The sequence below is a fragment of the Pan paniscus genome, chromosome 13, assembly GCF_029289425.2.
Source record: "Pan paniscus chromosome 13, NHGRI_mPanPan1-v2.0_pri, whole genome shotgun sequence".
In the NCBI taxonomy this organism is placed as follows: domain Eukaryota; kingdom Metazoa; phylum Chordata; class Mammalia; order Primates; family Hominidae; genus Pan; species Pan paniscus.
In genome coordinates, this window is record NC_073262.2 from 94,713,129 (window position 1) to 94,739,445 (window position 26,317).

At 36.7% G+C, this 26,317-nt stretch overlaps 1 protein-coding gene across 1 annotated transcript in view; it reads right to left on the minus strand.

Annotated features, from left to right (window-relative positions):
• TMEFF2 (transmembrane protein with EGF like and two follistatin like domains 2) overlaps positions 1-26,317 on the minus strand; it is a 240,162-nt gene that overhangs the window by 90,081 nt on the left and 123,764 nt on the right. Inside the window, exon 5 of the mRNA XM_003825291.6 lies at positions 18,176-18,272. Within this exon, the coding sequence (XP_003825339.1) occupies positions 18,176-18,272 (97 nt within the window). The remainder of the gene's footprint in view (positions 1-18,175; positions 18,273-26,317) is intronic.

The window sequence follows — 26,317 nt, forward strand, 5'->3', positions numbered from 1 at the left end:
AATGTTTTCCAATCTGTGCAACTTATATAACAGCAATTTCTTTTATTCTTAGTAGTAAAATAAAATATTTACAGAAAAATAAACTATGTTGGGAAATGGTACTTCATTGCCACAAACCAAGTCATCTAATTTCCCAACTGTTCATAAAGTAGTTTTGAATAAATCGGAGAATGTTTCAGGAAACACTATCCTAGGACCATCCTCAGGACACCAGGCATTCATTCTTATTCTGCCATACGAACAAGTGATTTATTGCTCAGTAACTACTTAGTTTTGCTGTCTGTGAATGAGAATTATAATTTTAAAGATTCATACTAGATATTTTAGAGATGCTTCCTAATCTCTGGCTGAGATTATTGATAATTGAAAGGAGACTAAGGAATACAGTGGCCATGTATTCCTCATGTTTTACTCCTGTACTGGCTCATATAACTATAACAATGATATGCCTGGATATCAGTATTCAAGTTTTAACAAAGAATCACCTACAATTTTACAAGTTTATCAGTAATAAATTATATTAAGTTCCAATATAAATAATTTTATGTAATTTATAAGCTAGTAATCAAAGATAGTGTCATTTATTTTATTCAAAATCATATTAAATGTACACAGTATACATTTTTGTAGAATTCAGAACTGGTAAAAGTATTTCTTGATGAACTAGTTGTCTTTTCTAACTACACCATAAGAGTTATTTCTTTTCTTTCTCACCTTGAATTCAGAGCACTCAGAGATAAGGCTTTTGATTAATAGTAGCAGCTTCTCTTAGCCTTGGTTTTCCTTTAAATCTATTATTTCTATCCTGCCTTTTACATTCTTCCTTCTCCTCAACATTGTCTTTTTATTCAACTCGAATTTTCTCTCTTATTTAAGTATCTTCATTATATGTTTACCTTTTGTCATAGCTGCTTCAAATCCTTTGAAGAGCTTCCTATTTTCTGTGCTTTCTAAAGAGGTGACTAGCTAATATGAAAAACTTGTTTCTGTTAATGTATAAGGATTAAAATATAAAGTGGGAAGTCTTGCCTTCTGGACATAATAGATTATCTTCTCAAATTTAAAAGTCACTCTGGAAATTTTAGGCCAAAAAGAAAGAGAAAAAAATGCCACTAGGACCACTGGGGACGCTTTGGGGGTAGTTCTTTAGAGCTCACAGTAGTTCTTCTGCTATGATAGATGATGTTAGAGCCCAAAGAAACCATAGAAACCTTATAGAGCAACACCCTCATTTCCTGAATTTTACCTATGAGAAAATGAAGTCCAGTTGTAGCATAAGAATAGATACATAGATCACCGGAATAGAATGAGACTAGAGAAATAAATCTTTGTATACAGGGTCAATTGATTTCAATAAGGGTGTCCAAAAAATTTGAATATGAAAGACTAGTCTTTTCAACAAATGGTGTAGAAACAACTGGATATCTACATGTAACAAATGAATTTGGACCCCTTCCTCACTCCATCCGCAAAAAATACCACAAAATGGATCACAGACCTAAATATAGAGCTAAAACTATAAATCCCTTAGAAGAAAATATTGGAATAAATATTTGCTCCCTTGGGTTGAGCAAAACCTTCTTAGATATAACAACAAACACAAGCAACAACAAAATAAATTGGAGTTCATCAAAATTAAAAAGTTTGTGTTTCAAAGGATACGGTCAAGAGAGTGAAAGGCAATTCCACAAAATAGAGAAACTACTTGCAAACCATATATCTGCCAGGGAACTTATATTTAGAATATATATATTTTTAAAACTCTTACAGCTCAATAACAAATAGACAAATAGCTCAATTTAAGAATAGACAAATGATCTGAATGGATATTTCTTCTAAAAAGATAAACAAATGTTCAATATACAAATAAAAAGAGACCAACACCATTAGACCTGTGAAATGTGAATCAAAACCACAATCAGATACCACTTCATACCAACTAGGATAGTATAATCAAAAAGACAGATAATTACAAGCATTGGCAAGGATGTGAAGAAGTGTGGACACTCATACGCTGCTGGTGGAATATAAGTGTTGCAGGTACTTTGGAAAATAGTCTGGCCCTTCCTCAAAAAGTTAACCATAAAGTTACCATATGACCTAGCAATTCCACTCCTATGTATATACCCGAGACCTGAAAACATACATTCCCACGCAATGTCGTACATAAATGTTCATAACAGCATTATTCATAGTAGTCAAAAAGTAGAAACAACCCAAATGTTCCTCAACTGATGAACAAATAACCCAAATATGGTATATTCATACAGTGGAAATACTTTTCATGCTAGGGAAGCCGTAGAAAAGGAGAGAGATGGGGGATCAGCGGGTCAGTAAAACATATAACGTTTTATCAGTTAAGTTTACTTGTTTTATATGGGTTTGGTCTGGGTGCCCCAAAACAATTACAGTAGTAACATTAAAGATCACTGATCGGCTGGGTGCGGTGACTCACGCCTGTAATCTCAGCACTTTGGGAGGCCGGGGGAGGTGGATCACCTGAGGTCAGGACTTCAAGACAAGCCTGACCAACATGGTGAAACCCTGTCTCTACTAAAAATACAAAAATTAACTGGACGTAGTGGCAGGCACCTGTAATCCCAGCTACTTGGGAGGCTGAGGCAGGATAATCACTTAAACTTAGGAGGCGGAGGTTGCAGTGAGCTGAGATCGCACCATTGAACTCCAGCCTGGGCAATAGAGTGAGACTCTGTCTCAAAAAAAAAAAAAAATCACTGATCACAGATCATCATAACAGAAATATTTGAGAAAGTTTGAAATATTGTGAGAATTGCCAAAATATGACATAGAGACATGAAGTGAGTACATGCTGTTGGAAAAAATGTGCTGGTAGGCTTGCTTCACGTGGTGTTGTCACACACTTTTAATTTGTGAAAAATACATTATCTTTGAAGTGCAGTAAATCAAAGCACACTAAAATGGGGTATGCCTATACTGAACTCAAGTTCCAGCGGGCACCTAAAAGTGTGATAGGAAGTGAAATCCATGAAGAGGTGTGCTACACTCCAAAAGAACTACCTAAGTTCCTAACTTATACAAAAATCCCAAAAACGTGTAGGAATGGACACTAGGGTATGGGATAATGGTGAAAAGAATATGAAGTTATGAATCAGGCTGAATTAATTGATATGAGCTCACTTGGCAGATATTTAATACTGCATTTAATATTGCAACTTGGGGAATTTGAAAGAGCTCTGGCAGTTTGGTTGCTTGGTTGACTGAAACATGGAGCAAAAGGTGGTCCACAGTGAGCGAATTAGAAATGCTAGGCATGCCTCAGTTTAACACAGAGAAAGAGGTTCAAAGGCTTAGAGAGACTGGAATGCTAGAGTCAATTTGTCATTTAAGACCTACTCACACACACCGAAAGGGTCCAGAAGATGTACCTTCTACCCATATTGTTAGAAACAGATTCTGAGGAGAGCCACAACATCCTTGAAGAGCTCTAGGACCACTCTTCTCTGCAGGCCAGAACTTAAATGGGAATAGCAGTTACTGACTTGGGAAATCTAAACGCAATTGGAGTAATTGGGTCTCAGGGCAGCAGGGGCCAAGTGGCAGTACTCGACTGCCAAAAGCAAGGTCAAAAGCAGCAATCAGAATAGCCAGATTCATGGAGACCTATGGTATTGGCTAGTGTTCCTTGCTAGTGTTTTAGGATCATGGTGTTCCTAAAAGTGAAAAAATAGATGGAAAGCCTACTAAATCTTACTTGATTTGATAAGCAGAAACGTTCTTAAACAAAAGTCTAGCCTACATCATAAAAAAAGAGAGTCATGGTCCCTTAATCAAGTCTCAGACTAGAGCCAGTTTATGGACACAGAACCCTTTGCATAAAGGGGAGGTCAGGTCCCCTTGAGAAAGGGCCCTGGTACAGTGCCAAAAATGTATACTGTTAATCTTTCTCCGAGCCTTCCTCAAAAGGAACTTCAGCTGTTTGCCAGAATAACTGTGCATTGGGAATCAGACCTTTCACGGACTAATGGACACTAGCTCTGAACTGACACTAATTACAAAAGACCCAAAACATCACTGTGGTCCACAGTCAGAGTACAGGCTTATGGAGGTCAGGTGATCAGTGAAGCTTTAGCTCAGTTCTATCTCACATTGGATCCAGTGAGTCCCTGAACCCACACTGTGTTTCTTTCCTCAGATCTGGAATGTATAATTGGAGTAGACATTCTCAGCAGCTGGCGGAAACCCCACATTGGTTCCATGACATGTGGAATGAAGGCTAGGATGGTAGGAAAAGATAAGTGGAAGCTGCTAAAACTGCATTTACCTTGAAAAATATTAAACACAAAGAAACACTACATTCCTGGAAAGACTGTACCATCAAGGACTTGAAAGACTCAGGGACAGGGTGATTCTTATGTTCTCACTCAACTTGCCTGTATGGGAGTCAGATGAATCTTGGAGAATGACAGTGGATTATTATAAGCTTAACTAGGTGATGACTCCAATTGCAGCTGCTGTACTGGATGTGGTTTCATTGCTCGAGCAAGTTAATACATCCCCTGGTACCTAGTATGTAGCTATTGATCTAGCAAATGCCTTTTTCTCCATACCTCTCAATAAGAACAACCAGAATCAGTTTGCTTTTAGCTAGTAAGGTCAGCAATATAGCTTCACAGTGCTGCATCAGGGGTGTGTTAATTCTCTACCACTATGTCATAATTTAGTTTGCAGGAATCTTTATCACCTTTCCCTTCCAAAAGATATCACACTAGTCTATTACACTGGTGACATGATGCTGATTTGACGTAGTGAGCAAGAAGTAGCAACTACTCTATAGTTATTGGTAAGACATTTGCATGTCAGAGAGTGAATTTTCAAGAAAATTCAGTGAAATTTCTAGGGGTCAGTATGTGGAGCATGTGAGATATTACTTCTAAGGTAAAGGATAAGTTGATGTATTTGCCTCACCTTCAACCATAAAAGAGGAACAATGCCTAGTGGGCCTCTTTGGATTCTGGAGGCAACATACTCCTTATTTGAGTGTGTTACTCTAGTCCATTTACTGAGTAAACTGCTTTTCGCTAGTTTTCAGTGAGGCCCAGAACAAGAAGAGACTCTGCAACACGTCTAGGCTGCTGTGCAAGCTGCTCTGTCACTTGGGCCTTATGATCCGGTAGATCCAATGGTGCTTGAAGTGTCAGTGGTAGACAGGGATGCTGTCTGGAGCCTTTGATGGGCCGCTATTGGTGAATCACAGTGTGGATCCTTAGGATTTTGGAACAAAGCCCTGATATTTTCTGTGGATAACTACTCTCCTTTTGAGAAACAGTTCTTAGTTTGCTACTGGGCCTTAGTAGAGACTTAATACTTAACTATGCACTACTAAGTTACTATTTGACCTGAGCTTCCCACCATGAACTGAGTGTTGTCTTACCCACAAAGCCATGAAGTTGGGCATGCACAGCAGCACTCCATCATCAAATGGAAGTGCTTTGTATGAGATTAGGTCAAATCAGGCTCTTGGCACAAGTAAGTTACATGAAAAGAAGGAGCCTACTTGTCATGGCACCCACTCCTATTACAGGACCTTCTCTCTCCCGCCTGCTTCTGTGGCCTCACAGGGGAGCTCCTTGTGATCAGTTGATAGAGGAAAAAAGACTCAGGCCTGATTTACAGAAGATTCTGCATGATATACAGCTACCACCTGAAAGTGGGCAGCTGCAGAACTGCAGACCTTCTCTGAAACATTCCTCAAGGACAATGGTGAAGAAAAATCCTTCCAGTAGGCAGAACTTCAAGCAGTGCACCTGATTGTTCACTTTGCTTGGGAGAAAAGGTAGGACATGTGACTGTACACTGATTCATGGACTGTGGCCAATGGTTTGGTAGATGGTCAAGGACTTGGAAGGAACATGACTAGAATATTGGTGAGAAGGAAATTTGGGGAAGAAGTATGTGGATAGATCTCTCTCAATAGGCAAAAAACCATGAAGATATTTGTGTCCCATGTAAATATTTACAAAAGGATAACCTCAGCAGAGGAAGACTGTAATAATAAAGTGGATAGAATAGCCCATTCTGTAGCTACCACTCAGCTTCTTTCTCCAGCCAACCCTGTTCATTGCCCAATGGGCTCATGAACAAAGTGGCCATTGTGGCAAAAAAGGGGGTTATGCATAGGCTCACAACATAGACTCCTACTCACCAAGACCAACCTGGCTACAGCCACCACTGAGTTCTTAATCTGCTAGAAGCAGAAACCAACACCGAGTCCCTAATATGGCACCAATCCTCATGGTGGCCAGCCAGCTCCTGGGTGGCAGGTTGATTATATTGGACTGCTTCCATCATGGAAGAGACAGCAGTTTGTCCTTACTGAAATAGGTATTTACACTGGATATACATTTTTCTTCCTGCACACAATGCTTCTCCCAAAACCACCATCCATGGACTTACGGAATGCTTTATCCACCATCTTGGTATTCCACACAGCATTGCTTCTGACTAAGGAACTTACTTCACTGCCAAAGAAGCATGGCAATGGGTATATGCTCATGGAATTCCCTGGTCTTACCATGTTTCCTGCCATCCTATAGCTGCTGGCTTGATAGAGTGGTGGAATAGTTTTTTGAAATCACAGTTGTAATCCCAGCACTTTGGGAGGCTGAGGTGGGTGGATCACCTGAGGTCAGGAGTTCGAGACCAACCTGACTAATATGGTGAAACCCTGTCTCTACTAAAAATACAAAAATCAGCTGGGCGTGTGGCATGCACCTGTAGTCCCAGCTACTTGGGAGGCTGAGACAGGAGAATTGCTTGAACCCAGGAGGTGGAGGTTGCAGTGAGTCAAGATCATGCCGCTGCACTTCAGCCTGGGTGACGGAGCGAGACACTGTCTCAAAGAAAAAAAAGAAAAAAGAAAAAAGGGAAAGAAATGACAGTTGTAACACCAGGTAGGTGACAATGCTTTCTAGGACTGGTGCAAGGTTCTCCAGAAGGCTGTATGTGCTCTGAATCAGCATTTAATATGTGGTGCTCTGTCTCCTATAGCCAAAATTCATTGGTCCAGAAATCAATGGGTGGAAATGGAACTGTCACCTTCCACTATTATCTCTAGTGATTCACTAGAAAATTTTTTGCTTCCTATTCCTTTGTTTCTCTGCATAACCCTGATTAATATACCAATATATTGATCAATGCAGGGCTTCTTTTTCTTTTCTTTCTTCCCCCCAAGTCTGACCATCCAGTGTAGCTGTAATGCAAGCAGTTCTGTTGTGTTTTCTTTTTCCAAAAATCAACATACTTTCTGGGGAAGACAATTTTAATTGAAAGTTAAGTTGCATACTGTAATCAAATATATCATTTTTATTTTTCATCATTATTGATAATTTGATGTTATATTTGAATATCCTAAGTTCCAAATTTATGCAGATACCTGTGTTACCTGTTTTTTTTTTTTTAATTTTTATTTTTTTAGATGGAGTCTTGCTCTGTCACCCAGGCTGGAGTGTAGTGGCGTGATCTTGGCTCACTGCAGCCTCTGCCTCCCAGGTTCAGGCAATTCTCCTGCTTTAGCCTCCCAAGTAGCTGGGACTACAGGCACATGCTGCCATGCCTAGCTAATTTTTTGTATTTTAGTAGAGACAGGGTTTCACCATGTTGCCCAGGTTGGTCATGAACTCCTGAGCTCGGGCAATCTGCCTGCCTCAGCTTCCCAAAGTGCTTGGATTACAGGCATGAGCCACTGTGCCCGGCCTGCAGATACCTATGTTTATTACAGAAATACATCACTAATTTTTGCTAATGTGAAGCTAATATTTTATTTCTTATTTTTGCCTTTTTCCAAACTGTTGTGCACTTCTCCCAGATAAACATCTCCTAATATCTGCTTATTATAAGCCCTTATGGCTTGTTAGAACCTACCATTACTTTTATTACCATGGATAATATAATTTTGATTGTAGAAAGCTCATTTCAGGATGAGCTCAGAGAATACAGTGAACTACTGTGTCAAAGACTTTGAAAGGCTGCAATAAATAAAAGAGAGCTGTGGTAAGCAATCTTCAGAAGATCATCTGTCCCAAATGCATTGTCCTGATTTCTTATGTTCCATTCATAGCTTAGTGATAAAAGGATGAATGGACCCACTCTTGATTAATTTTACTTTACATTAGGGGGGCTAGAAAATCAGATATTCGTTTTCATTATTTATTGGCTTTTTTCTGTAATAAGCATTTAGACTTTCAGCAGTATTGATTTTTTGATTGGGTGTTGCATATAATTTTACAATTTGTTCAATCACTTATTAGATATTATATGCCCTGTTTGTAGGGAAATGTGTCTGGAACAGACTGATGTTGGCTGCTGAGGATGGTTCACTGATTTGTAGTTTAGATGAGTCAACACATACAATATATTACTATTTGGAAGTAAACCACAGAAGACCAGCAACAGTTTCTACCCGATTTAATACACCTTTGGGAGGACAGTTTCTCATCTAACAATGCTTATGCCTCAGAAAGCTATTTATTATGAACACTCTGGATACAGAAAGTGGAAATGTTTTCAGTTAACATACTGTCTAATCTCTTGGAGTTAAACAAGAAAAATGTTTAACACAGGCTTAGAGGGGATATAGGCTTTGATAATTTTTTAGATCACAAATGTTAGGACAGTACCCTCAAACGAATTTTTTTTTAGAAGTGCTGAAAATTTAGAAAGAATAATCAGAGCTTGGGACACAGAAATTGCATTCCAGTATAAATACATTATTCTTAAATTGGTTTGGCATTCCTAACAATCACCAAATAACTCACCCTCAAGATTAACTAAAAATTTTCAAGATAAGTGGTTTTGTTAATATGTAAAATATTATTAGATTCTCATAAAACACACACACACACACACACAGAAAATATATCTCCAAATTTCACAATGATTATCTTAGAGAGGGATGACATTTTCCTAAAGTTTTTGTATTTCTATTTTTTTTTAAATCACTATGATGGAATGCGTGTATTTATATTTAGAAAAAATGTAAAACCCATTTTAATATAACCATCAAAAATATATGTTATATTGGAATATAAGAGGCTTCACATCATATTTTAAGTGCTAAATTAAAAGATACAGCAGGGCATTTAATCTACTAAGATACAGATTAAAATCCACTGTCATATTTATTTTTATTTAATTTGGTGACTCTTCCCTCTTTTTCTATTTCTCATCTCCAGGAATTTCTATTCTTACAGCAGAAATAGACATTTGTAATAAGCTTTGGCTCACAGTCAGGGTTGCCACTGCCACTGCAAAACAGGCAAATTGAATTGAAGCAGCTAAAAAAACCTCAGGTTTTGGTGAAGGTATGTCTCTTCTATGCAACCTTAAGTCTAGTAACATTCTCATCTGATTGGATGCACGCATAACCATGATAAGAATAATTCAATACCTCTGTGAAAAACAAACAAATGAAAACTACACAGTCTTGAAGGGGACTACAAAGAAATATATTTTATATACCGAGTGAAAAAGAACTTCAAGGGCATCATACACAATGTAGGTGTGTTAGTGGTGAATTTCATCCCAAACTGCCACTTAAAGTCTTTGTTTTCCCATTAAAACATGTAAAATTCTATTCTGAATATATAAGATAGATACATTTGGTCTGTGTGTGTGTGTGTGGGTGTGCATACTCACAATATACACTTATATACACACATAATTTATAAGAGAAGACCCTGAGTAGTAGTTAAGAGCATGGAGTCTGCCTGGCTGGCACGAATCGTGGCTCTCTCACTTGCTCTTTGGGTTTGGGAAGTTTGATTAACCTGTCTGTGCCTCAGTTTTCTGTTTTGTAACATGAGAATTACTAGTGTATTACATTCATAAGACTGTGGTGAGGATTAAATGGCTCTATAAATCTAGGCATTTAGGATGGTGTCTGACACGCTTTGGAAAGGTTTGTCACACTTTGATAACTACAGTGAGATTCCTATTATTATCTTTGAGACTGGGATGTTACACTGGGACATCGGAACATGGAGCAGGTATTCCCTGAGTGTGGAGACAGGAATCGCTGACTCAGAATATGCTAGAAACTGAGACATGAAAAGTCAAGAAGAAATAGAGAGTGAGTTTAGTGAGTGAGCACTAAAGGTTAGGCAACCTACCATTAACAGGGTGTGGCCTGCAACAAGATTTCAAAAGCAAGCAAAGATTTAAAAAGCAAGTAAAGGCCAGGTGCGGTGGCTTATGCCTGTAATCCCAGCACTTTGGGAGGCCGAGGGGGGAGGATCACAAGGTCAGGAGATTGAGACCATCCTGGCTAACACGATGAAACCCCATCTCTACTAAAAATACAAAAAAATTAGCCGGGCGTGGTGGCGACCGCCTGTAGTCCCAGCTACCCGGGAGGCTGAGGCAGGGGAATGGTGTGAACCTGGGAGGCGGAGCTTGCAGTGAGCCGAGATAGCACCACTGCACTCCAGCCTGGGCCACAGGGTGAGACTCCGTCTCAAACAAACAAACAAAAAAAGCAAGTAAAAAGAGAAACAAGTAATGAAAACTGTTAAGTTAGTGGTAGAAATACAATCTGTACTTAGGAGTTTTGTTTCCTTTGTTCTGTTGCCATGCAGTATTTTATGATTTTGATATAAAATAGAAATTACATGATTTAAACTGCATGGCCTAATAAATATTGTAAAAACAAATAAAACACATTGAAGTTCAGAATTCTTTATCCCCATATTTCTTGGTATTCTACACCAGATCTGGGTTTGTAGCTGTCATAACCTAATTAAGTTTCATTAATCACTGTGATAGCTAGTACAGTTGAGGTATGGATACAGAGAAGAATTTAAAAGATTCTCTAGAATTTATGTGAAAACCCATTTTTTTAAATAAAAAAGGTAGGCTAGCATCACAGAAGACTCAAGGTTTTAAAGACTATTGTTTATTTTTATTTTTCAATTTTTTTTATTTTTTACTTTCATAACCCTCCTTTTTCTGGAGGGGTGGTTAGTTGTTGTTGGTGGTTGTTATTATTTGACTATTGCATATTAGAAGTGTCATTGTTATTCATTTGTCTTCCTGAGTAACATTTGAAGCTTTTAACTTCAGTTTGCAGGTTGGATTACCGGCAGCTACTGCAGAGAGAAGTTTGGATTGCAAATACGGCATTTGTTGACACTGGGCATTGTTTAATGCCCTGTACAGACCATCGTACAGGCCATGTCAGAATTCCTAGTCTTTTACTTCTAAATTTTATTACATCGTGTGAAATTTAGAAAAATATAAGCTGTTTATTTTCTTGATCAAGATAGGTGAAGAAATACAGAAAAGAAATAAATAATGAAAGCAAACCCCAACTTTCAGATTTGGACACACCTTTGCTAAAAACTATCAACATTTTCCCCTTGAAATTCTGAGTGGAAAGATATGTGCTTCCCTAAGTCAGGAGCTGTATATGCACCCCCCACCCCGAAACATTTTTTGGGCAAATGGAATCATTAAAGGAATGAGAGGTATCTACTCTTCAGTTCCCACTCATTGACACAAACAGAAAACGCTACTGCAGCTTTCAGAGGTGACAGCTACTGTCTTCAAGGTGGAGATAAGAGGTAAATGGAGAGAGGTCATACCTCAACTCCAGGAATCTTGAAACTAAAATGTTTTCTCAAAAAGCCATGCACACATTCAAAAAAAACCTTGGATTTTCTAGAGCAGATCTATTATCTTTTTTCTGTTTTTTTTTTTTTCATTGTCTCCATGAGTAAACTTATATTAGAAACCACACCTAACATTGGTTACCAGTTACACTTCTGGGGCCAGAACGCAAAGGAAATTAATAAAAGGGAAACACCCTAGGTGAAACTGAATGAACTCTTAGTTGGCTAAAATTTTGTGACTAATCAGCATCCTCTTTAAATGTACCATATCCAAGTCTGACCTTTTTACTTAGTAGAAAAACAATACAAAGATTGCAGTTTCCATTTTAAACACAATCTTTTTGTTCAATTGTCAACCAGGAGTGGTTTTAAATAAAACCACTTTCTGTATTTTCCTCAGAGGTGTCTTAATTTTCCCTATCAAACTCACAACCCAAAGGTACTAAAGTCAGCAAGACCTAATGTCTAATTTACTTATACCTATGATGAAATCTAGTGCCAAGGATCATCCATGGCCATTGCCCCACTTCAAATATTCATGAGCCTCCACAATCCAAAATGCATTAAATGTGGGCAGGTTGCCAATAACACACAATCTTCCTAATGACAGGGAGCTTTCTCAGATCAAAGGAGCAAGATGTTAAAGACTTCAAACTAAACTGTCTTTGTAAGAGACACCCAGAAAAGAAATGCCAGATCCCACACCCTGTTTCAGTTATGAAACATCAATGAAATAGAGAAAATAATAAACATTCATTCATTCCTCTTTGGAACTCATTTTTTTGCAACAACTTTGCTTCTTTCCTTTCTTACCATTGCACTCGAACACTAAGGATGTTATACACTAAAACTGGAAAATATTATTAATGCTTTCAAAGACAAAATGAATGACTACTAAGGAGTTAATAGCATTTAAGCCAGTATGATATCGCTAATGGAGCCTGAGTGGCATGTAGAGAATACTACAAAAGCAAAGTTAAAACAGGGATAAAGAGCTATGAAGAATACATATAAAGCAAATATACCTAATAATTTAAGTTGTCCCTTTATGTCATTTGTCATCTGGCTGCATCTGCTCTTAAACCTGTGCACCTGTGCTCTGTTCCTGGAAATATTAGGCATGCAGCCAATTTCATACCCAGCCATTCCTATGGTCAGATTCAGCTATCAGTGCTTTTGTATGTATATGTATATTAAATCAAGTATCAACCCCCGGGCTCTGAACTACTTCTGACTGACAGAACCAACAGAAAGTTCCAGGCTAATTACTTCTAAGGAATAGTTCCCAGAGAAAAGAGTTTCCACTGACCTACTTTGGACTTACTGAGATAATTTATCAGGTAAGATAATTAAGGAAATATAAGGCTGTTTCTAAAGTGAAATCAGAAATATTTGCTGAAATCATAAGTTGGTATTCCCAATGCTATCAGATGGAGCTTTATTACTTTGCAATGAGTCAATTTTATTATATTTGACTTATTTATAAGCCATTCTTCTTCTTTATAAATTATATTTGGCAGGGTGTATTTGAGAGTCTCTTTTATGTATAAATGTATTAGTTTTGACTGTTTTCAGTCTGGATATAAAGAGAAATGATATTTTAATCCCTTTCTTCTTCTCTTAACCCCTTCCCCATAAACAGGCACACACATCCCTTCACACAGGTGTTTCAGTTACTTTCGAAGTCCATCCTTAATGAAAGATACCTCTATTATGAGAATGGATGTACTGGCATGTGAATAACTTGTCCTGTTGAATTTTAACCCTCTTTTGGAAGCTTAATCCTTTCCTACATTTAAGTTAATATCTATAACTGAAAAAGTATTTTGTAGCAATGGTCTTCCTTTCCTATTGAGAGAACCTAAAATTTTCTGATTTTTTACAGCCTTGATGTTCTCCATATAAGAAAAATGCAAGAGAAAAGCCTTGAAATGAAATCACAGAACATAAACTAGGGTCTTAGATTAGATTACAAGCCATCTGTTTTCTCAAACTAAAAGCATTAAAATGTTATGTCATTAGTATCATAGTTTGTCAATGCCATCTAATTATTATTTTTTCTCTTCTTCTTTTATTCTCCTTCTCTTTCCCCTATTTATTAATTTTTTATTCCCATCTCCAGTGTGACTTTCTTCTGAACTCAAAAACTCATCTAACTATGAAAACATGATCAGCTAACTGTGTACTGACTTTTTTATTCTAATAAAGATTTATCTTCATCTTGAAAGTACTTAAGAATGTTTGAATAACTAGATTTAACCCAGTGGGAAAATGCAAAATATTAACTTATTAGGCCAGGGTTAAAGAAAGATCAGGAATTAATTTTTCACCTTTGTTTCAGTATTGTGGATATAGTAAGAACATTATTTCACATCAGCAGTTATTCACATCTTGTTATTATTTCATAATGCAGGACTGAGGAAATCTGTACACATAAAATTATAGTTTAGTTAGTGTTAAAGGCAAAATAAAACAATAAGTTGTACTCTTTGTTGCCACTTATCATATGTAGTATTTTATGTTTGAGAGAACCTGGCCGTGGTGTCATCCAAAATCAATAGTGTATCAACGCTCCCTTGATTTAGTGAAGGTTCTGTTGCCTAGTACTGTAGTCAGATCACTCCGCTATTGCTTCCTATCTTACTTTACAGCCTCTTTCATTCTACGCCTATTTAATTTCACTCATTGCTTTATTCCTGTGTCCTTCAGCTGTTTCCAATCTGCCCTTCATGGCCATGACTAAATACAATATGTTAACATACAAAGGTACGTTAACATACAAGGTATGTAAATGAAAATCAATGCACTTGTCATTTCAGCACAATTCCTTATTGCTTACATTCAACATTTTAAATACATTTTATTTAAACACTAATAACTTTTGTTCTTGCCTTGGAAGTCTAATGATCTTCTTGGCTCCCTGCCCCTACAGCCCTCTAATCTTCACAGCCGTGGCCATTTAGCCCCCATCTGGAGGTTCAGGCTTATTCTGCATTTTGGAGCTAATCTTGTCCCTATGCTGGGGGCATACAAGATATCATAGCCAAGAGCTAACTGATTTAGCATTCAGCTTTGCTGCTGGTTTCATTCTGACCTTGTAATTTATTTCTCAGATGTAGGCTATGCTTCTCCCAGCAACTTGTAACCAAGGCTTGGCTTTGTATACCAGTTGCAATATCTATCCAGGCTTTCCTGTTTCAGTTCTTGACGAGTTTTTCTGATTGACACCAATTTCTCCATGACTAAGGTTCTCCTTTGTCCTTCTCCTTGTCTCATTTGTAACTGAATTTATTTTCTGAATTACAGTTGCCATGGCTGGGCCCTGTAGACAATTGCTAAGCCTTTCTGGTGCCACTATCCTTGCCCATATCTTTTCATACTGCCTTCACACCATGGAGCTGAACTTTTGCAAGAATACCAGGATTAACCCCCTGCTTGCCTGGATGTTTTCCCACTTCCAGCTGCAAACATCTACCTAAACCAGCTCTAACCTTGCAGGCCTTGGAGAGTCACTGCAAATATGCTGCCTGCAATCTGGCCATCTCATTGTCTAGACATGACAGCAAAGACATATTGTTTCAATTGCATCTTTGGTTGAATTGTTATGCTAACAAACTTTAGTTACTTTCACCTCGTATCTTCATCTTGGTCCTGCCACTTTAACACTTTAAAACTCAGTTTTCTCTTTTTAGAGTAAAATAATAATGGAATCTACCTCCTATGGCTATTTTGAAGATAGCTGAGAAAAAAAACAGTATACAAATGGATAAAACCCATAGTAAACAACCAATAATTTTTAGCTGCTCTTAAAAGCTCATGTCTTAAATGTCTTGGAGAGTGGAGCTATACCACTTAAAGAATAATCATTAAAAAGATAAGGAACTAGGAAAATTAAAATTCTTAAAAAAAAGAGACTCATGTACATTTTTTAAAAAGTGAAACAATTTACAAGAAAACAGCTTGAAAAAATGATGCTGAAATACAGATGCAGTCACCAATAAACGTTAGAAACGAAATATTTTAAGGATACATTTCCTATTTGTGTGTCTTGATCTTATGACTACAGAAGAGCCCTAAAGCATTTAGGAAGGAGAAAGAGTCTTTGAATTAGTCATTTATTTTAGAGTAGTATTTCCATAATCCCCTGGGGGTCTTGTAGAAAAGTAAAATTTTGAGTCCCACTTCTCTGAAATTCTGATTCATTAATTTTGGGGCAGAACTAAATAACTGGTATGTTTAAAAAAATTCTCAAAGTACTTCTGGCAATCTCTCAGTTTTGGGAACCACAAATTCATCAGCCATTAAGGTCCCTAGGATGTTTTTTAAAAACCATACATTTGTTGGCCGGGCGTGGTAGCTCACACCTGTAATTCCAGCACTTTGGGAGGCGGAGGCGGGCAAATCACCTGAGGTGAGGAGTTTGAGACCAGCCTGGCCAATATGATGAAACCCCATCTCTACTAAAAATACAAAAATTAGCCGGGCATGGTGGTGCGCACCTGTAATCCCAGCTACTCAGGAGGCTGAGACAGAAGAATCTCTTGAACCCGGGAGGCGGAGGTTGCAGTGAGTTGAGATCGTGCCACTGCACTCTAGCCTGGGCGACAGAGTGAGACTCCATCTCAAAAAAAAAAAAAAAAAAAAAAAAAGCAGCAAGACTCTGTCTCAATAAAAAACAAAAAACATACATTTGTTTACCTCAAGATGGTCAAACCAGTGCATAGACTCTCTCACTCGGCTCCTAGCTGCCCATTGGCTAGAAGTGTTTGACAGGCATGAAAACTCTACTGCTGTCTGATTTTAGTAATAGATGTTTATTTCACTTGGCTATTCAAAGGCAGTGTTTACTTGTAAGTACGTAGTTTACCCTAAGAACCACCATTTGCTCAGATAGAATCTTCACTTAAAAAAATATTTTAAGTGCAGACTGTTTTACTACTGCCACATAATCTTGTCTTAATTTTTTTTCTTCATTTTCCTTAGATGAATTTTCCCCTCTACTCACAAAAGTTTGATCAAAATGATGGTTAACTGCTCTAGGCAAGCACAGTCTACATACTGCAGAAAATAAAGAGCAGCCAGATGTTTTCCTGAAAGGGGTGAGGTATATGTAAAAAAGAAAAAGAGAGAAATAATAGCAATAATAATAATAGGAAGAAGATGAAGACAAAGGAGAAGGAAAAGAAGAGGAGGAGGGGAAAGACAGGGAGGGAAAGGAGGAGGAGGAGAAGAAGAGGAAGTGGAAGAGGAAGAAGAGGAAGAGGAGGAGGGGAGGAGCAGAAGAGAGAATAGGAGAGGAATAAAAAAAGGCTGCTGCTTTTCATTATCATGACACAAAGAACTCCCTCAGAAGTTTGAGTTATTCACTTTTCAATGTGCTTAAGGTGGGACCAATACAGTAGAAGGCTAAAATGTTGGCACCCATTCAAAATAATAAGTATTATTCATTATTTGATGAACATATCTTTAAAAGAGTAGTTACTCCATCATCTTAGAAGTCAGATTAGCAACTGGTATGATCTAAATGTTGCTGTCCCCCTCCCCAGATTCATATGGTGAAATCCTAACCCCCAAGATGATAGTATTGGGAGGTAGGACCTTTGGGAGGCGATTAGGTTATGGGGGTGGAGCCTTCATGAATGGGATTAGTGCCCTTATAAAACAGGCTCCACAGACCTCCCTTGCCCTTTTTGCCATGTGAAGCTTCAGTAAGAAGGCTATTTTAAGAGAAAGTGAGCTCTTATCAGACAATAAATCTGCCTTGATCTTGGACTTCTCAGCCTTCAGAATGGTGAGAAATAAATTTCTTTTGTTTATAAGCTACCCAGTTTATGGTATTTTGTTATAGAAACCCAAACAGACTAAGTCTGATCATCTATTGCTTCCTGATGATGCCTTTTAAAAATCTTGAGATAAAATCTCACTCTGTGGCCCAGGCTGGAATGCAATGGCATGATCACAGCTCACTGTAGCCTTAACCTCCTGTGCTCAAGAGTTCCTCCCTCCTCAGCCTCCTGAGTAGCTGGGACTACAGGCTAGTGTGACCATACCCAGCTAATTAATTTTTTTTTTTTTTTGTAGAGATGTGGGTCTCACTTTGTGCCCAGGCTGATCTCAAACATCTGGCCTCAAGCGCGATCCTCCTGCCTTGGCCTCCCAAAGTGCTGGGAGTACAGGCCTGCTGGGAGTACAGGCCTGAGCCATCACACCTGGCTCTGATGATACTTTTTCAAAGATATTCTAGTAAATAAGACTTTTTTTTTCCCTCTATATCCTAACATTGACAGTTTTGGGGGGCTTCAATGATATTTTAGTGTGCCTTATCAAGTAATGCCATGGATAGCTGCTTGGCTGGCCCACCTCTTAATCCAGTTCCAGAAATTCCTTGCCCTCATTTTTTTTTTCACTTGGGAACTGAATAAGAAAATAAAAATGCAGACAATGTCTTCTGTTGCAGAATGGTTGATAGTGTTAAAAAGAAATTAATCACTGTCATTATTTTGTCTAAAAGAATAAAAACAGCACATTACCAGACATCCTCGGCATCTTCGTCACATTCTGCACCAAACTGGCAAATATCACAGGTGGATGTCTCCTTTTGACTAGTTTCTCCAGAGCCTTCATGGACTGTAGGACAGAAAAACAGTAAAAGGAATTCAGGTAATTGTGCATTATATCTACAACTCCAGGACAATTCTTTATTAAAGCTGCTACTTTCCCAATGGACCTGTCTGCTATTGAAGCTTCATAAGAATGTCAAAAGCAACTCTTTTTTTTCCTCCAATTTAAAGACAACTCTAACAATAATATGTTTCCCATTGGTATGTGGTGAACACGTTTGCATTTTGCATGCTAAATAAAACAAAAAGCATGTGAGTTTATTGGATTCATCAAAATTATTTGCCTAATAGACCATATGAAAGAGTTATTTAGTTAAAAGGGAGTTAAATTTTCACCTCTCTGAGGGAGAGATCTACTGTCTATTTTACTGAAACATATTTAGCATTTTCTTATTTCCAGATTATGGACTTTTTCATTCAAAGAAAGTTTTCATGTATAATTTTTAAAAATTTAGATGAGCATCCCTGATTTATTAGATATGCCCACATTTTTCCCCTCAAACTGTTAAGTACTTATAAGAAAAAATATGTTGATTATAAGTTTTTAGAAAATAGTTTTTAGTTGTTTTTTACTGTCATTTATTGAATCTTACATAAGTATTGCATAGAGCTAATCACAGTGATTCATTGTTAGAGGGTTATGAACATATATTTTATTTTAAAAAAATATATTGGCCGGGCACGGTGGCTCACGCCTGTAATCCCAGCACTTTGGGAGGCCGAGGCAGGCGGATCACGAGGTCAGGAGATCGAGACCATCCTGGCTAACACGGTGAAACCCCGTCTCTACTAAAAATACAAAAAATTAGCCGGGCGTGGTAGCGGGCGCCTGTAGTCCCAGCTACTCGGGAGTCTGAGGCAGGAGAATGGCGTGAACCCGGGAGGCGGAGCTTGCAGTGAGCTGAGATCGCGCCACTGCACTCCAGCCTGGGCGACAGAGCGAGACTCCGTCTCAAAAAAAAAAAAAAAAAAAAAAAAAAAATATATATATATATATATATATATATATATATACACACACACATATATATATTGAGTCACTGTTTAGTCACTGATAATGATGATTGATATTGGTCCTTTTTTCCTCTAAATTACAAGTGCAAAAATAGGCAATATATCACCTAATTATAAAGTTAGTCTTTCAAAATCAGGATACAACAGTGTAAATTGAGAAAAAATTTCTAGTATTTGAGTACAAGGAATGAGCAACACTTTCAGGGTGAATTACCTGTTTTCCCAGTTAAAAATATATAGTTGAAAGAAAAAGTAGTTTTATTTTAAAATGAAAAATTACAATCAACTAACTACCGCATAGATAATATAATTCCATACACAGATCATATACATTTAAAAACAGATGTTTAAATCAAGGGAACCTTTAAGAAGTGCACTTCTGCAAAAGAACATTTTCAACAGAAAAAGAACATAAGCAATTAATCCCAGCATTAGTTCCTGTCTTTATGAACATTTTAAACAACAAAGACAACTTATTAACATGCACCTTGAACCTGTCAAATCCAATCTTACTTATTTAGTTTTAATATGTTATTTTCTCTTCATTTCTTTTTTGTTTATTGGCAAGTTTTTCATACTTATAAAATCAAAGATCTTTAGTTTTCTTTAGTTTACTGCTGTTCAGATGAGTAATTTGATTTACTCAAAAAAGGACAAGAAGACATCCCTAGGAGAGTTATCTGTTTTATAACTCTTCCAAGAAAGGTGGAGGGATTTATTTTTTCTAAAACATTTTTTTCCTGTGCTTGATAGTCAACGCTTACATTTTTAAAACAATATGAATTAAACAGGTCAATTTCAATTGCGAAAGTATTGATGGTATAGTTTTCAATTTGGATGTCTTAAAAAAAAAAAGGTGTCCTCCCCAAAAAGAAGAAGGAATTTTAGACTCTGATAAAATAGACAGCACTTATCTTATTATTCACTCTATTACTTTAATATAAGCAAGACCATTAGAGTGGACCATGGGGATAAGAGGGAAGCTGGGGCCTCATCTCAGGGGAGACCGAACAGCTGAGGTCGGTCTCTTTATTACTTTCTGATTATTAATGCAACACAGAAGCTGCTAATGGGAGAAAGCCTTTTAGTGTTAGCAAGATTAGCAACTTCCAGACTAAAACTTCCCATTACTCAGGAAAGATAAGAACACAATGGCAAGGACCTTAATGAACAGTGATGGCCACTTAGAGACAGCCCCATTTTCTTCAGCAGTTGAGATCTTTGGTAAGGGATTGACTGGAGGTCATCCAGGGATAAATTTTGCTATCTCAGCAGGACTAATAATAATATTTCTACCAGAAGTCACATTACATTTCTATAAAAGGGCAATTATTGGTAAAATGGAGATGTTTGGAAATTCTCCGATAAGGAGAAGTAAATTCAAAAGAAGCAGTAGGAATACCCCCATCAATAAGTATTGTGTGAATAAAGTGCCTTTCTATAAAGTCACCCACAAAGAAATATAAAATATTTCCATATTACTGGAAGCATTGGTTTGCACCTTTGTATAATAGTAAACAAACAAATGACTTAATCGGTGCACAACTTTCATTTAACTTTTTATACCAGTGGTTCTTAAATAGGGTCTGATTCAGAGGCTTTCGTGGATGTTTTTTTTTTGTTTTTTTTTTTTTAAATAAAAATGCCCTGAGATATCCTTGGAGATACTGAATTGGACTTAGTTTGGGGCTTCAATATGCCTATTCTGAATACAGACTATCTCCGAGGAAGAGTCTCTGCCTTAAGCAATACCAAGAAGACTTCATCTGTCCAGAGCACCCTCCTCAGGCTTCGTCTAGCACAGGGCTTCTGATGCTTTAAAGTGCACAGGAAGCACCTGGAGGTTTAGTTAAAATGCAGATTCTGATTCATTAGGTGCGAGGTATGGTCTCAGGTTCTGCATTTCTTACAAGTCCCTAGATGCTGCTGCTGTTGGTCCACAGACCACATTTTGAGTAGAAAGAATAGCACTGTGTTTTTCAAACCACAGTTCACAACCTTTTAGGGGGTGGTGAAATTAATGCATCATGACTTGCATTTCTGTAAACATGAAACAGACTATACTAGTCTAGTAAGTAACAGACTGCATCTTATTTAGCAAGTACATGTTTTATTTTATAACACAGCTTTAGTTATACATATGTACGTACATGCAGGGCTGCAATATAAATTGCAATTCTTAGTAAAGGTCACAGTCACAAAAGCTTGAAAACCACTGATTTAGCACATGTTACACTCTCAGTAAATGTGTGCTAAATTGGACTGTTACTTCTTTCTCTTCTTTCTACATTACCAGTAACAGGAAAGATCAGTGCTTATTTGCATTCATACACTGATTAGGAATAAAATTCATTTATCTTAAAGTATTATCTTAACCATGCATTTATATTGTAAGCTCTTTTATTTTGAGTTGCAAAGTAAGATAATTATTTCCCATTATTTTATAGAAACTTAGGTTTTGGCAAGCGATTGAGGGAAATTTGAGGGGTGAGGGAAATGGAGCTACTGAAAGCACATTATCCCTAATATTCTGCCCTGCCATTAAAATGTATTTAATCGTTTTAGGGAGGTTTGGAATCGGAGGGATTATAAGAAATGATTGAGTTACTTCTCTCTCAAATCTCTCTGCCCTGGTAATTTCTTCTGAAGGTTGAATTCCATCATCACCCTGTTCTTCTTGCTGGTCCTACATGATGATGTGCCTGCTGAACCCAGTTCTCACTATCATGCTTCCTGTGACTCTTATAATATTCTTAACCTGTTATACCATTTCTGAAAACAGTGAACTATAATGTTCAAACACATGGGTAAGCATTGTAATTCACTTTGATAAAAATGCAATTAAAATTGACATTCAGTGAAATGAAGTCATCCATCAATATCTGCTGGTTCCCCATTCACAAATTCAGCCAATCTTGAATCAAAATATTCAGAAAAAAAAGTACAAAATAATAATGCAGAAATAATAAAAAAATAAAAATAGAGTATAACAAATTTTTACACAGCATTTATGTTGTATTAAGTATTCCAAGTAATCTAGAGATGATTTAAATTATATATGAGGATGTGCATAGGATACACCACTTTCTATCATCAGGGACTTGAGCATCCACAGATTTTGGTATACTGTGGGGAGGGCGGGTCCTGGACCCAATCCCCTGAGGAGACTGAGGGATGACCATACACAGATCTTAAGGGTACCCGATATGGTTTGGATGTTTGTCCTCTACGAATCTCATGTTGAGATGTAATCCTCAATGTTGGAGGTATGGGTTGGTAGGAAGTGTTTGCATCATGGGGGTGGATCCCTTATGAATGGCTTAGGGCCATACCCTTGGTGATGAGGGAGTTCTCACTCAGTTAGTTCACATGAGATCTGCTTGTTTAAGAGTCTGGGTTTGTTTAAGAGTCTGGAACCTCTTCGTTCTCTCTCTTGCTCCCCGTCTCGCCACATGACACACCTGCTGCCACTATGCATTCTGCCATGAGTAAAAAGCTCCCTGAGGCCTCACTGGAAGCAGATGCCGGCACTATGCTTCTCATACAGCCTGGAGAACCATGAGTCAAAATAAATTTTTTTCCTTATAAATTATCCAGCCTTAGGTATTCCTTTAGAGCAATGCAAATGGACTAACTCAGTAGCCTTTAATTAGCGTTGAGGAGTGCATATCAAGACACATAGAACAACTCTATCATCCCAGAAAGTTCCCTGGTTACCCTTCCCAGGCATTGCCCTACCACTACCCTGTCTATATATGGGCAGATGTCTGTCACCACAGATTAGTTTTAACTATTCTAGAACATCACATCAGTGGAATAATTCAATATGTAATTTTTGTGTCAAGTTTCTTTCACTCAAAATGATAGCTTTTGAAATTAATTCAGGTAGTTGCATGTATCAATAGTTTATATCTTTTTATTGCTTAGTATTCCATTGAATGATACACTGCAGGTTATTTATTCATTCTCCTGTTGAAGGATATCTGGGTTGTTTTCAGTTACTGACTGAAAATTATAATTGGGTATTTATGAATAAAGCTGCTGTACAAATCCTTGTAAAAGACTTTGTGTACACATATGTTTTGATTTCTCTTGAATAAATAACTAGCAGCAGGATTACTGAATCTTAAGGCAAAAATTATTGTTGGTGGTGGTTTTTAAATTCTCCACCTGCAGGAATGTTTAATATCTTTTGGGTACAAATCTGTTGTCAGATATATGTGTTGCAATATTTTTCTTGGTCTATTTTGTTGACAGTGCTAACCTTGCATTCCTGGGAAAAGTCAAACTTGATCTTGGTATATTAACTTTTTAATATATTGCTGGATTTCATTTGCTAATATTTTGTAGAGCATTTTTGTATCTATTTTCTTGAGATATGCTGGCTGTAATTTTCTTTTCTTGTAGTTTCCATGCCTGCCCTTCATGAAATGGGCTGAAAATTGTTCCCACGTCTGCTATTTTATGAGAGTTTGTGTCAGAGTAGTAGTATTTTTTATTCATAAGTTATAACTCACTATTGAAACTTTCTAGTCCGGGAGTGGTTTTTGTTGTTGTTGTTGTTGCTCTTCAATTACAAATTTGATTTCTTTATACAAGGCTATTTCACTTTTTTTATTTTATTGATTTCTGTTCTTATTTTTATTATATCCTTGTGCTACATACTTAGGACTTAATTTATTATTTTTCTAGTTTTTTAAAATGGAAGTAGAAATGCTTGACTTTATGCCTTGTTTTCTCGTATAGGTATTAAAATGTATAAATTGCCTTCTAAAGATTGCTTTAGTTGCATACCACAAATATTGATATGTTGTGTTTTCATGTATTTCTGTTCAAAATATATATTGGAATATCCTTTGAGATTTCTTAGACTCATGAATTATTTAGCAGTGTGTTTTTAACTTCCAAATCTTTGGGGGTTTTCAAATGTATATTATTTTTATTCATCTTCATTAAATTTAATAGTTTAATTTATCATCATTGTATTATTTAAATACTTTGTTTAATTTAAGTACTTTGAAATGTATTGTAACTTCTTTTATGGCCCAGGATATGTCTATCTTTTTGAGTATTTCATGTGCACCTTAGAAGTTGTAGCTTGCTCTAGTGTGGAATAATTTTCTATTAATGTCAATTAGCTTACATTGATGGTTAGTGTTGTTCAAATCATCCATAACTGTACTGATTTTTATTTAATTGTTTTATCTATTACTGAGAAAATAGTGTTAAAATCTATATTGGTGACAGTAAATTTGCGTCTAGTTCTCTTTTGTTTTGTCAGTTTTTGTCTCACACTTGGGAGCTTTGTATTGGGGGTATAAACTTTCAGTAGTCTTATGTCTTCTTGAATAAGTGATTCTTTTATCATTATGAAATGCCCCATTAAAATCTCTGCTAGCACTATTCAGCTTGAAATCCACTTTATTTTGATATTCATATTGCCTCACCAGCTTAATTTTTTGCTTGATGTTTCCATTATTTTACTTCCAATCCCTTTGTTCCTTAAGTTTAAAATGTGTTTCTTTTAAACGACATACAATTTAGTCTAACTTATAAAAAAAATCTAGTCTGGATTTAATCAGCGTGTTTAGTCCTTTTACTTCAATTATTGACATGTTTAGTTTTAAGCTCACCAACTTGGTATTTGATTCATATTTGACCAATCTTTTGTTTCTCTGTTTCCAATTCTTTTTTGTGTGTAATAAAGTATTCTTAGGTATATGTTTTACCTTATCTCCAATAAATTTTTGGTGGGGAAGTAGTGTTTCTTTGTTATTATGATGGTGGTTGCTTTAAGGATTACAATATGTATCTTTAAATTATTCTATTACTTCATGAAAAATTTACTAACTTTATGACAATATATTTCTAATTATCATATTCCAGTCTTTGCATTCTTATTGTCATGTATTTTATTTCTACCTATGTGATAAAACTCATGTCCTTTTAAAACATTATTTTTACTTTATACAGCCATTCTACTCTTTTGTGTTAATTTCAAAGGCAAAAAGCTAAAGTTTTCTATACTAATGAAGACCCCTGCCAATCGCTACTAAATGATTTGACGTCTGTTCTGTATTTGCCTTAACTTTTCAAGACTTATCTATAGTACCACATTCTCCATGAAAAACACTTTTGGCATATGATGCAGAGTAGATTGTATCATTTGCCCCCATTATCTTTCCTCCCTTTCTGATAAAAGGATTATATGTTTCTTGCCATAGCTGCATGACTTGCAGTTCCCTGATATCATCATTAGTTTTCTGACATGCTTTTGCCATTGAAATGTGAGTGGAATTGAGAGAGTTCTTAATAGAAGCTATTAAAAAGCTATCATGTGAATTTCTTCTTTCTTGCTTTTTCCTTCTGTACAAAAAAGACACATTCCAAAATATGGGCTGTTCCTTCAACCAGTTCCAGAAGGAAAAGATACATAGAGCACAGCCACAGTTGACTTTAGTTATCCAAGCAAGGAATATGCCATTGATTCTGTAAGCCTCTGGGATTTTGAGGTCATCTGTAATTTTAGCTTTACCTAATGAAAGCTGACTAATAAAATATGGATCAATGTTCTTGATAAATTCTAAGGAAATAAATATTTTTACATCACTTTCCACAGTTCAGATTTTGGTTGCTTTACTTACCTACACAAACCAAGATCTCCTTTTAATTTTCTCCAAATCTGCCTTCAAACTTTCTAATATTTTCTTTCTTTGTCAGCATAGATTTGATAATAGTTAAGGTGTGTTTCTTCTATTATATTTTGGCTTTCTCCCAACGTAATGCTACTCTTCCTACTTTATGCATGGTTCAAATTTTATCTTCCATGTAGCTCTAGTACTTCTCTCTTACTGACATGTAAGACGTCCCATTTAAATTAAGCATAGCATAACATTAAATGCAGTATAAATGTGCATAAATAGAAGCATTTACATACATCAAGTGTGAAATAAAGCAGGCAGTCCCTGAAACTATCAGGTTATGTTAACAAAAATAATGAGACTTCTAGATTTAAAATATGACACAAAAATACTGGTT